Source organism: Vairimorpha necatrix, chromosome 12, assembly GCF_036630325.1.
Source record: "Vairimorpha necatrix chromosome 12, complete sequence".
Taxonomy (NCBI): Eukaryota; Fungi; Microsporidia; family Nosematidae; genus Vairimorpha; species Vairimorpha necatrix.
This window is the reverse complement of record NC_088827.1, coordinates 389,414-403,606: the sequence shown is the minus strand read 5'-3', so window position 1 is coordinate 403,606 and position 14,193 is coordinate 389,414. Positions and strand designations below refer to the sequence as shown.

Sequence of the window (14,193 nt, the reverse complement as noted above, 5' to 3'; positions counted from 1 at the left end):
ATGGTGTATTGAACCAGGCGTTGTGTTTTCGTCAGGTCCGCGAAATATGTAGTCAGAGATGACTAAGGATCTGTTACCTCTGGGAACAAATTTTTCTCCTACAAGCGAGGCCGTTGAGGTATGCTGGCGGGTAATCTCAATTATTGATGTTTTTCTGGTTGGTGGAGTTTTTGGTGGCTTTTCTTCGTTTTGCTGATTCTGTCTTTTTTACAATAAACATTTTTATTTTTGTAGGAATATATATCAATGTCAATGTCAATGTCAAATATATAATCGAGTTGATATATTTGACATTTGTTCTTTTAAATAATTTTATAAAAATAAACCCATGTTTTGTTCCAACAATTTGGCGACAAGCGACAAAAATATTCTTCTCATCTTCAGAAATGAAGAGAAAGACGACCCACAACAGTTCATAGAGGACTTGATGGAAGTGGGCAGGTTGAATGAGTACAGCGAGGGTAAGCTGTTACTTACATTCAAGATGTCTCTTAGGGAAGAAGCAAAAGATTGGATAATGGCCCAACCAGTAGGGCTAGACTTGGGTGAACTAATAGATAGATTCAGGGAGAGATTTGTCAGTAATATGATTCTGAAGATTAGTTTAGAAAAGCTTGCAGCATTGAAGTATACAGGTGGATCTATTCTGAACTATCTCGACAGAATGGGTGCCATAGCGAGGAAAGGAAATGTACCAGAACAAGTCCTGGTAGCGTTTACATTGAATGGTCTGCCGAATAATCTAGCTAACATCGTGCTTATTAACAACAAAGAGGGCCTTACGTGGAAATACATCTATGATTCATTAAAGAATATTAAGGATACGAGAGAGACCGAGCGAAACCAGATAGCATCCTCATACGGTCAAGAAGTTAAAGTCGAAGCAATAAGAAACAAAGTTAATAGTAAAAAATTAAGCTATTCAAAAATTAGATGTTTGATCTGTAGCGAGCAAGGACATGTGGTCTCTCAATGTCGTTTTAACAGTTTAAGGAAAAGCTCTAAGGTGAAAAAACAAGTTAGAGAGGTTAGTATACCATTAGGGAATGATGAGATAGATGTGGAAGAAGAGGACTTGAATAAATTTATTTTTAATTATAGGTTATTAAATAGCAGAAGTAATCGATCCACTGTTAAGTTGGCTACACTTGAGAACAGTAAACGACCGTTTAAGGTATTATTAGATACAGGTGCAGAAGTTAATTTGATTAGGCCGGAACACCTTGAAGACAAAACAAGATTGACTAGAGATAATCTTCAATTACGGGCGGCCAACGGGTCACAGATAAGAATCATAGGGAAAACGATGCTGAAAATAAAAATAGAAGGATACATATTTGAAGACGAATTTATTGTAACACGGGACATCACCATGCCGTGCATAGTAGGATGGACATTATTGGACAAATATGAAGTTGACCTAAGATTTGGAAATGGAAAGGTCAACATGGAGTCGGGACAAATCCTTAAAGGAAATGCAATTGGATATCATAGGATTAACACGGGAGATAGTGAGCCAGTCATGGCTCAGCTATATAAATTAGGCGGAACGAAAGAAAAAGAGGCATCTAAAATAATAAAAGAATACCTTGAGCTGGGGGTGATACGGCCAAGTGAGAGTGCTTGGCGAAGTCCAGTGATTGTAGTACCAAAAAAAGATGGAGGATATAGATTGTGTATAGATTACAGGCGGCTTAATGATATTACGATTAAGGATGCATACCCCATGCCTAGAGTGGATGAGTTTATTGATGCACTAGAGGGTGCAAGTTATTTTACTAAGATGGATGCAGAATCGGGATATCACCAGATCAATATGGCTCCAAAGGATATTGAGAAGACTGCCTTTGCATGCAGAGAAGGACTTTTTGAATTTGTAAAGATGCCTTTCGGTCTAGTAAACGGGCCAGCCACATTTCAGAGAGCAATGAATAACATACTGAGAGAGTTTTTATACAAATTTGTGGTTGTTTATATGGATGATATCTTGGTCTATAGTAGAACGTTCGAGGAACATCAAGCGCATGTTAGGCTGGTTATGGAGAAGTTGGTAAATGCTGGAGTAAAGCTGAATGAGAAAAAGTGTGAATTTAATAAGAAAGAACTTAAAATCTTGGGGCATGTGATCTCGAAGGAAGGAGTTAGGATCGACACAGAAAGGATAAAGAGTATTGAGGAATTGCCGATTCCAAAAAACAAAAAGAAATTGCAATCATTGTTGGGGCTATATAATTACTGTTCGAAATTTATAAAAGACAGTCATAAGATAGTAAGCCCATTGTATAGGATCATTAAGTTGAAAAAGGAAGAGGAAATCAAATTTTGGAAAAGGGCATCAGAAAACAGGCAGTTTATCGAAGCCATAGAAGCGTTAAAGGCAGCTGTGAATAAAGCGACATTATTGACTATCCCAAATACGAGAGATAAATTCATTTTGACGACGGACGCGTCAAATGAAGGAAGTGGAGCCATGCTATCCCAGGTAATAGAAGGAGAGGAAAAAATGGTAGCATACTTTAGTTCTTTGCACACGAAAGCGGAAAAAAATTATTCTACAACAGAACAGGAGTTGTTGGCGGTAGTCAAAGCATTTCAACACTTCAGAGAATATCTACTGTTGGGAAAGTTTACCTTAAGAACGGACCATCAGGCTTTAAAGTATCTTTTTAAGTCAAGGAATATTAAGGCAAGGTTAGCGAGATGGTCGCTCCTCCTTCAGGAATATGATTTTGAAATTGAGTATATTGCGGGACCCTCAAACCATGTAGACCATTTAAGTAGAGACTTCAAAATAGAGATGAAGAAAATTGAAACAGTAAGCACTGCTGAAGAAAGGAAAGTTATAAACAGGGAAAGGGGACTAGAACTGGTCAGATTTTACCACGATATGTTGGGCCATGGCTCAAAGAAAAATATGAAATATAACATGAGACGTAAATATGAATGGAAGGAAATTAACAAAGATATAGATCAGTTTGTAGAGAACTGCGAAATCTGCCAACAGGAAAGAGAACAAAAACAATTCAAAGATATTGTACCATTGGTGGCAAACAACATTGGTGAGATTTGGGAAATTGACATAGTAGGACCATTCAAGGAGAGTGAGGACGGGTACAGGTATCTACTGACAATGGTAGATCATTTCTCAAAAACGGGGGAGATTATCCCGATCCATACAAAAGACATGAACACAATAGTGCATTTAGTGGACAGATACATCATAAAGAAATATGGAATTCCGAAGGCAATTTTAACAGATAATGGACGAGAGTTTAAAAATCGAATCTGTGAGGATTATGCAAAAGAGAAACAGTTTACTTGGAAATACGGATCACCATACAGTCCGACCACCACAGGATTAATAGAGAGATTTAACAGAACAATAGGAATTAAACTGAGGAAGATCACGGAATTTGGCAAGTTCGATTGGGCCAAATGTGCAAAAAAAGTAAATAAAGCCTATATGCAGTCCTATCACCGTGCCATAGGCTGTGCGCCCATAGAATTGCACCAAGGATTAGTTCTTAATCATATGGATCTGCAGGAAGGAATTAATATTAGAATGGATAGAACAGACTTTAGGACTAGAGCGAAGGAGAATTTAGAACGATACAGAGGGGAGTATGCAACACATGAGAAAACGGGTGCGCCCCAATTGGAAGAAATAAAGGTAGGTGACAGGGTATGGTACAGACTAATTTTGCCCCAAGGAGGGAAACTGGAACCAAAATGGCAAGATAAAGGAACGGTCTTGGATAAAAGGTTTAAATCGTATAGTGTTTTACTTGACGACGGAAGAACGATTACAGCGAATCGAAATCATGTAAAACTTTTAAAGGGGAAGTAGTGTAGGAATATATATCAATGTCAATGTCAAATATATAATCGAGTTGATATATTTGACATCTGTTCTTTTAAATAATTTTATAAAAATAAACCCATGTTTTGTTCCAACAATTTTTATTTTTTTTTTACTCGTACCCCATGCCTCGGGTTGACGAGATATTAGACTCTCTGCACGGATCAATCTTTTTTACTAAATTAGATGCATTATCAGGATATCACCAGATAAAAATGAATGAAAACGACATAGAAAAAACAGCTTTTTCATGCGGGTGATAACTTTATGAATTTATGTACATGCCATTTGGTCTAGTGAATGCTCCAGCGACGTTTCAGAGGATGATGAATAGAATATTAAAGCCGTACCTCGGGAAGTCCACCATGGCGTATATGGATGACATTATTATATATAGTAGGACTTTGGAAGAACATAGGGATCACGTTAGAAAAGTGTTAAAATTAATTAATAAGGCAGGATTAAAGCTTTACGATAGCAAATGTTAATATGAACAGAAGCAAATCCAAATACTTGGACACGTAGTAGAACATAGAGGGATTAGAATTGATTCAGAAAAAATAAAGCGATTAAAGAACTAAAATTCCCCAAAACAGAAAGGAATTAGAATCTTTTTTAGGGACGATTAACTATTGTAGTAAGTTTATAAAAAATTTATCGAAAGAAACTACATACCTTTACGGATTAATAAAAAAGAATTCGGAAGTAGATTGGATTAGAATTAGTAACGAAGACAAATATATTAAAGCTATCGAATCGCTAAAAGATAATATTGGAAGGACGTGAGTACTCGGAATGCCCGATCTTAATGAAAAATTTATTCTTACTACAGATGCATCAGATCTTGGTTCGGGGGCAATACTTTCACAGATACAGAGAGGAGAAAAAAAAATCTTATGTTATTATTCTAAAGTGCATTCTAAGGCAGAAAAAAAATATTCAACGACAGAAAAAGAATTATTAGCAGTAATCAAAGCAATTGAGCATTTCAGACATTATTTAATTGGAAAGAAATTTCTGCTAAGAACAGATCATAGTGCGATAAAATTTCTATTCAAGAGTACAAACATGAAAACAAAGTTCGCAAGATGGCGCTCTATCTACAGGAATATGATATAGAGATCGAACATATTAAAGGACAGAATAATCCAAGCGATTCGTTAAGTCGAATGATGGGGGAAACGCAGAGCATCAAAGTTATAAAAGAACAAAGTGAAGTCCTGAAACTTGTGAAATGGACACACGAACGGTTAGCACATGGATCAAGAAAAGCAATGATGTACGCCTTAAGGAAAAAAAAAAGGTCTACAAAAGGAAGTTATAAAGACAATACAAAATTGCCTTAAGTGTCAACAGATGGGGTCATATTACATCAAGAAGAGCATCATTCCGGTTAGAGCAGATAAATTAAACGAAAATGGGAAATTGACATATTAGGGCCTCTACCGCAAAGCCAAAAAGGATATAGATATTTGTTAACCATAATCGATAATTTCTCGAAGGTAGCGAATGTAATACTATTGCGGACTAAGGATGCAATGGAAACGAGTGGGGGACTCGAAGAAACTATTAAAAAAATGGGCGCACCAAAGGTTGTTATATCTGATAATGGAAAAGAGTTCGTGAACCAGAGCATGAAAAATTTTGCAACGATACATAAAATTGAATGGAGACTGGGGGCACCATATACACCTACAACTACAGGGTTAGTAGAGAGATTCAACAGAACATTTGTGGAAAAGTTAAAAAAGGTGTCAAATTTCGGGAGGATTGACTGGGTGCAATGCATTAAGAAACCGTTGGAAGGATATCTGGATTCATTTCATCGAGGAATAAACTGTTCACCGCGGGAAATGTAGTCGAAGAAGAAAATGTCAAAACAACAAAAACAGCACATAATTCAATATAAAACAAGTTACTGCAAACCTACAAGAAGTAAAACTAGAGAAGAAATTAAAGTTGGAGATAATATACTTTATCATCACCCAGTCAGTAAAGAACATAAATTAGCAGCAGATTATAATTTTAGTGGAACAATTATAGCTAAGAGGTTTGGATCTGTTGACATCAAGCTAACAGATGGAAGGATAATTACTTTGAACCTAAGTAACGTGAGAAAATGTTTTTTTTGAAAGGAGGAAGAGTGTTGAGTATAGCATGTCAATCTCTGATATAGTAAATATCATCTGATATTTACTATAAATTGATTAATTAAATAAACTTATGTTTTTCGGTAATTATTCTGACCACAACACGTATGATGAAAAAAACATTTTTTTAGATAATTATCTATTAATGATACTGGGAGCTGGGATACTTACAGCCCCCGCATTTGAGGCGCTACGATTTTTTTTTTCGAACCCCAAAAATGAAGTGTAAAAAAAGGAGGAGCAAAGAAGAGACAAAAATTACTAAGCACTTATTACATTAAAAACAATAAATAAATATATGATTTTATACAAAAATTAATTTTAGACTTAGTTATAATAATCTCTTAGAGTATTGTGTCTTTTTCCGCCCTTCTTATTTTTTCAATTTTTTTTAATTGTTGGTTTATTATGAAAGTAGATTTTTGAAGAAAATCTACTTTAAAAATAAACCAACAATTAAAATTATAAATATTAGTTATATAAGAAAATTTAAATAAATGTTCAACGATCTATACAGATTGTTAAATCAAAAAATTTAATTAAATATGTTAAGTTATTTAGAATTTTATAGTTTTATGGTTATATTCTTTTTTTAAATTAAATTTCGTATAAGAATATATATTTATTTGGTATTTTTACTGTTTGAAGATGCAAGTAATTTGAGTACTAATGATTGCTTCTCCTTTATTTTGCACTTCGTTTTTGGGGTTCAAAATAATAAAGTGAACACCCTCAGAGGGAGCGTTTTTGTCCCCAATTCTAAAAAATAAGAAAGGTGAAAAAGACACAATACTTCAAATGATTATTATAACTAAATTTAAAATTAATTTTTGTATAAAATCATATATTTATTTATTGTTTTTAATGTAATAAGTGCTTAGTAATTTTTGTCTCTTCTTTGCTCCTCCTTTTTTTACACTTCATTTTTGGGGTTCGAAAAAAAAAATCGTAGCGCCTCAAATGCGGGGGCTGTAAGTTCTCTTTAGCCATGATACTGTGCTTGAAAACTAAACTTAAAAATTATTTTTTTATCCTCCCAGGATGTTAATGCATACTTTAATGGTCGTTTTTATTTTATATCTAGGATATATATTTAGAAATTATCAAGAAACAAGAAAAAATACTGAACTACAATATTTAAATTCGAAAAAAAATGAAATAATGGAATGTGCAGAATTATTATTTATGGATAAACCTGATTTTATATACCAGGATTATAGTATAAAAAAAGACGAAGAAATAGCAAGAGTGATTTATAATTCCCTTCTGACGAAGTTAAAATTTCCCATTAAGGTAAAGGTTGATGAAAGGGAGGAAGCAATTAACCTTGAAGAATTGGAATTTACACCATATTGGCATTCACTAAATGAAAATCTAGATCTAAATGGCTACGTTGGGAAAGAGAAAATGATTTGTGAGTTACTTTATTTTCTAGGAGAAAAAACAAAAAGACTTTATAGAGGTCTTTTATGTTTGAATTTTAATGTATTTACAATTGATAAGAGTGAATTAGAAAATGGGATTTCTTCTTACATGAATATAAAAATGGAAAAAGAAACTAGCCATGAAGTAAAAAAAGTATTTAAAACAGGATATTATAAAGAAATCATTAAAAAAATACTCGATGGAGAAGATATTAGATTTAATATTAAGCCAACTACAGAATCTTCTCCTATAATGGAATTTAGTAAAGAAAAGGGGATAACGCCATATGATAATATTATTGATTTAGAAAATAATTAATAAAAAATTTATTATGAAGCAAAAACCAAATTTTATCTTTTTTTTTGTTTTATAATATATACAGTATTAATTAAAAAAATTCATAGTAAAGTAAAATACCGGATAAAAATAAAATATTGCGCTAACTATTATATCCTACATTTAATTCAGAAAATTTCTAGCTTTTGTAGTATGAAAAACGCACCACAATAATCAAAATTTAAAAAAAATTTCACAGAGCAACTTTCGACTAGTTTTGTAGGTAAGAATGTTTTTTGCAATCTTTTATTATTATTTATTTTCCTGAACAATTATATTAATATTGAAAACAAAACTTTATAAAATTTACCTAATATATTTAAAAATCTTTACAACAAGCTATTAATTTTTATTTAAATATAATTTCAACGTCATATTTTTTAAAAAATTTGCAATTAAAACAATTAAATATTCGTTTCTATTAAAAAAAAATTAAATAATCAGAAATTTTGTCCTCGAACGATAAGGGAAAGCTTTAAATATATACTCAAATATCTGAAAACATTTGAGAAGATTAATTTTTTTTAAAAATAATTTGTTGACATGTTATCAGAAACAGCGAGAAACTAATAATAGAATATAAGAAACCAAAGATTGAAATTATACGGAAAATTGATATTCTCAATTTTATCATAGGTTTAAAAGACACATAGTTTTTACAAACACAATACAATTATTGTATTTTAGTATAATGATAAACCCGATTTAATATTTTTCACAAGAAACACGTAGTCTTTTATTTATTCTCTTTGGGTTAATCAAAGACTATTATAATGTGTTCTCGTGCAACCTGCATTGACAATAACAAAAACACGTCTTATTACGGATTTAGTCTTCATAAAATTATTAATGTCCTTTTAATATGTATATCTTTCGTATGTGGTATAATCGAAGTCTTTTGTATTTTGCATTGAAAAAAAAATCGCCATGTATTTCTCTAAAAATTTTTAGATTGTAATATATTATATAAATATTTTAAGAGAATTTGTACAAAATTATAAACTTATGAATTAAATTTTTCTTCCTTTGGAAGTAAGAGGCTGGGAGAACCCTCACATAGGGGCCAGGGGGATTTAAGTGTGATCCTAATCCAATTAGTACTGCGAGATTCTTATTCATTAAAACTACCCCATCTTCTTACGAACAACAAGCTTTGCCGTATCCATTATACTTTAGCTCCAGGGGAACACTTTCCATTTATACCTCATATCGCGTCCTAAGTGATCTCACAGCGGATATACTTAACGGAGATTGTTATCTATAACCCGAGGAGAGACATCATCGTACTAACTCAAAGGTCCCTACAATCACCTGTATTGCACACACGGCTCCTTACACGATCACATAACCAGCACGGCATTTTTTAATGGGCTGCGTTGACCACCAGTCTCCTACTAATTTCGGCAACCGTGTTACAGAATCTTGTAGGATAGGGTCCACGAGACCTTCTATTGCCCTACTTCGTCTAGTCTCTTAGTTAGCTTTAAGACCCCACTCTTGAGTGCAACAGCTTTGGATTCAACTAGGCGTACCCATTAAAATACTTTTATGTATCTTTAAGTCCCCATAAGTGTGATACTGTTTTTTCGGCCTTAGGGTGCGTTTCTACACTAGATGTTAATCCAATATTGGCTTGATACACACAAGTTTCATTGAATCAACTTAATGATTATCTTGGATATTTTCATCATCTAAGTTGTTCAAACTGAATCATAGAAAAAAGAAAAAATTTTGGTGGCTCTGGGAATAGAATCCAGCCATTGCATGTTGAAAGCATCGCCTTCTACCACTGGGCTAAGGACACCTCTTATGAATTTAATAAAATTTACAATTATATAAAGAAAGAGTGCAAATTTGATATCATGTATCAAAAGCCTCTCGAGGACACAAAATGAAAAAACATACAAAAAAATCTAGAGATTGTAGTGCTTCTCAGTTTTACGATTCTATAAAAACGGAGCAGCAAAAAAAAATAAAGTTAAATTTAATAAAATCAATAGTAAACATCCATTTCCTAATTCAACTTACATGATTTTAAGATTTTTTAAAGTGTTATCTATGAGCTATGAATTGATAAACTCTTTATTCCGCGTTGTATAATCATTTCGATTTCATACTAGACCAAAAATTAAAAATGTTATTAGTGTAGAATCCATTTCATTGATAAATTTAATGAATGATTTACAATAATGTGTTCAAGATTAGGATTTACTGCTCCGCATAGATAACTATGATTGCCGTTGAAATAAGAACTGACCATGATAAACAACAGTTCCTTTATTCTTGTCAGTAAATTTATCCTTTGAACAAAACTTTACACAAAATAAAATTAATGGTACATGACCGTTTGGAACCCGCTTTGAAAAATTCAAAAAAACAGGGAAAAAATAAAAAAATTATAAAAAAGGGACTTGATAATTTATTTTAAATAGTGACAGAAGACAATTTATCCGTGATTTTTGGGAATTTGGAAAGCCCAGTGGGACTGTAAAAGGTACTCATAGTGTTCTTCTTTGTTTATATCTAGATCGAATATCTCTTATAGAAATGGGCTAAAACCAACTAAATTATTTGGTATTGTGACTCAAAATCACAAGGGGTTGCCGCATTGATAAAGTGGTTCATAGTATTGTGCTCCATTCCTTTGCTTGTCTAATGTGGCATCATATGCTACCAATTGATTAGAGATCATAATAGAAATAGGTTATACATTATCTTGTATTACCTCAAGGAAAAGGCAGCATTCTACTAGTTACAGAAACGAGCAAGGCGCATGCTGATTCAGCATCAAATGTTTCCAAAATAAACTTACTTTGTATTCCATGTATAAATACATTTCATCACTAAAAACCTCATCAGAATCAACAAACTTTAATTTTGCGAATTTTGCCATTTTTTTAAAGAGGGGTCCTTTAAAATTAGAGGAGGGTTTTATTTTCTTAAAGCGGGTTCATTTTCCCACAGCGGGTTCCAAACGGTCATGTACCCTTGTATATTATAGGAGATAATCTTTTATGTAATGAAAATTCTAATAAAAATATATATTTTAATTGTTCGACTAATTGCTTTCGGTTTTTTTTTATAACATCATTTTAGTGTAAAAACATATTTTACATCGCTCAAATTAATATAATAATATTTTTTTGTTATTTAATAACTCAAATCAATATATAAATATATTTTGTTTTTTTATTTAATGCTTGATTTATTGTTTAAAAATAAGCTTATCGTAGATTCTGTAGGTTATGTAACAAGTCAACACAGTCCCAATAATATAACTATTTAGTAGAAATCTTATTATAAAAATTATATAGATATACAACTTCAGTATATAATTATTATCATTAATTTGTATCTTTTTTATACATTTATATCCTTTCATCATATCTTTCTTAGTGCCAATTCCCTGCGTATAGGCGAAGTATAAGCTAATTAAGCCTTCTGTATTGTTTAATGAACCAGAGGTCAAATAATAGGCGAAGGCGGTCTTATAAGACTGCTTTACTCCCTTACCATAATAGTAACAGTCTCCTATACGATTAATATATGACAGAGAAGTCTTCTCATGTTTCAAATACAATCTAAACAATATTATATCTAATAAATCTCTAATATTCTCGTCTTTCGTTATTTTACAATTTTCTAATAAATATATCGCATTTTCCAAGCTTGACTCAGAGCCCATTTCTATTGTCATGAGTAGATACATGAGACAAGACATGTACTTTCTATTTTTATATTTTTCATACGCTTTATTTTGTAGATCCATTACAGTCTCGTCATATTCTAATATAGGCTCAAGTCTAATGAGTGCAGACTTGTAGTCTTTTTTCTTATAATAATTTCTGCCGTCTATAAAGATAGCGGGCAAATAGCCCGCGGAAACAGACCTAGACAAATAATAAGAAGCATAAGTCTCTATCTTAAAATGATTCTTATACAATAAGTATAGTCGGAAATTTGTCTCGTTGAAATTACTATCGAAAATAACATCAAAATGCTCTTTAGCTCCATGAAAATCTTTGTATTCATTGGACATTAATATTTTCCCTATGCCATTGTAAGAAATATAATCCGTGCCTAGATCCTTGCCCTTAATAAAATAGTTAAGCGATCTATCTAAAGATTTCTTAACTCCGACTCCATAAAAATACGCTTCTCCTAAGTAGCCAAAGGCTTTGGCTTGTCCCTTAGAAGCCAAATATTCAGGAAGAGAAATTTGGCCTTTAAGATCAATTTTCTTATTGGACAAATATTCAAAATATAATTTTATACTCTTAGGATCTCTATTTCTTGCCATAATAAGAAGATTTTTATAATTCTCTTCTTTATTTTTATAATAAACTTTTGGTATGAAATCATATCCATTTTCTAAATATCGAAAATAACATTTTCTACAAATTTCTACTACCAAATTACAAATATAAAAATAAGATGCATACATCCCATCTGAACTTAATACAAGAGAAGAATAAACAAGTCTCATGTATTTATCAGTCATCAACAAATCCAGAATTTTATCATTTTCATTGAGAGTGGAGGATTCATTCTCTGGCATAAAATATTTCTTGAGTATGTAAGAAATAAGATAATCTTCATCACTTTGAAGGTTTTCTAACATATTTATTCCTTTGACGATATTCCCTTCTTTTAAGACTACATCCTCAAGTGAGGAAGAAAATATTGAATTTAGAAAAATCAATAATATTTTCATGCCCCTGTTTGGCATAAATTTTTCTTTGGGTATAGATGCCCGAATATCGCACTTTATCAGAGGATGTTCACCTTGTTTTTTTTGAACCAAAAAAACGAAGTGCAAACAAAGGAGGAGCAGGTGGAGTACCATAATCACTAGGTACTTATGTTTTTAAAAACAACAAAAAAATGTCCAATTGGATGCAAAAAACGATTTTAAATTAAATTTCTATCGTTAACACTTTCCGACTTTTTTAATTTTTTTTAATAGTTGGTTTATTATAAAAAGAGATTTCCCTTTGAGCCCCATTTACATTAACCAACAACTAGAAAAAAAATACCCTTGAGATATAGAAAAATGCATTACATATTTACGGTTTTGGGAGAATTCACCAAACCATCAATTCATCGAAAAATTGGTATATACTTTTATAGTGATATTCTTATTTTGGGTAAAGACGAAGAGGAAACAACTACAAAACAAGTCTCGAAGCAAAAGGGGAAAAGTAGACACGGAATTATAATAACAGGTGCCAGAACACACTAGTGTGTCTAATCAATTTATGAGTACCGAAAGAATGAAAAAGAGTATCCAAAAAGTATTTTTATAAATCATAAATAGATTTGGTAGAATGCCAAGAGTAGGATGGAATAAAGCTACCGAGTTCTTCTGTGAAAAATTTGGGTCTAACATGAGTTCACTAGAATTCAAGGGCAAAGAGAAGAAAGCGCTCACTAGTAATAGCGGTAGACAAATGACGGCCCGGGAATTCTTAATGAATATTACCAAAAAAAGAAAGACCGAAACTTATTCGAAAGAAGGGGATAGTCTCTTTGAAACCGAGCTCTTCCTAAAAGCACAAAAATTGTTCTTGGAGAAACTTAGTTGTATCCATACATGTGTGGACCAGGTAGAAAGAACGAGGAAGATTTCTTCTTTGAAGTTGATCTGTTGAAACTTGATGCTACAGTCAAGGCGGTAGATAGTACGATAGATCCCACCCCCCTCATAACATGACAGAGATGGCAAGGATACTGCAAGCTGCACAGATCTGCTATCAGTAAATGGCCAGTAAGAAGCCTAAACCTTCGTCTTGGAAATAAAGTATCTTGAAAAAGAACACTGAGATCGAAGACAAGGCAGTGCTTATCAAAAAAGCCCGGGCTTTTGATAAACTCTCAATGAGGAAAAGCGTGAAGTCAAGAAGGTGATACGGGAACTCAACATGCTTGCATGTTAACACCGAGATACTTCTGAAGCTATGCTATACTCAACGAGAGGAAAGCCATATACTCAAGGAAGCTAGAGGTCGCAGACCGACGCAGAGAGTATAGGCGTGAAAATCGAAACTTTGAGCTATTTAGAAGCAATTTCTATAGAAAACTCAAGTGTGCCAATGAGGTTAATCATGATGTAAGCAAAGAAGATATTAGTTCATTCTGGTCTACCATGTGGAATAAGAAAGAGCAATCCGAAGACTGCAATAGTTTCGAGGAGTATCTTCTAGAATACATTCCTGATAGCCAATATCAGATCACTTCCCCAACCTTGCAAGAATTTGTAGATATTATTTAATATTTACCAAATTGGAAGGCTGCAGGTTGTGATAAAATCTTCAATTTCTTTATTAAGAAGGGTGAAGCTATACACCCATTCCTTTACAAGATTGTTAAGGAAGTATGCCTGGATGGGAAAGAACCCGAAGCTTGGTTCTACAAGGGGATTAC

The 14,193-nt window shown here is 32.7% G+C and overlaps 2 protein-coding genes across 2 annotated transcripts; one reads left to right on the top strand and one right to left on the bottom strand.

Annotated features, from left to right (window-relative positions):
* Nucleotides 1–7,068: 7,068 nt before the first annotated feature.
* Nucleotides 7,069–7,752, top strand: VNE69_12123 (pol polyprotein; the record flags this gene model as incomplete). Its single annotated transcript, XM_065475211.1, has 1 exon — nucleotides 7,069–7,752. One exon carries the CDS (start codon nucleotides 7,069–7,071, stop codon nucleotides 7,750–7,752), a length of 684 nt encoding a protein of 227 aa, XP_065331283.1.
* Nucleotides 7,753–10,975: 3,223 nt separating this feature from the next.
* VNE69_12122 (protein sel-1 like protein) lies at nucleotides 10,976–12,484 on the bottom strand (the record flags this gene model as incomplete). The annotated part of the gene is made up of 1 exon (XM_065475210.1): nucleotides 10,976–12,484. The coding sequence occupies one exon, from the start codon at nucleotides 12,482–12,484 to the stop codon at nucleotides 10,976–10,978; it is 1,509 nt and encodes a 502-aa protein (XP_065331282.1).
* Between the last annotated feature and the right edge of the window lie 1,709 nt (nucleotides 12,485–14,193).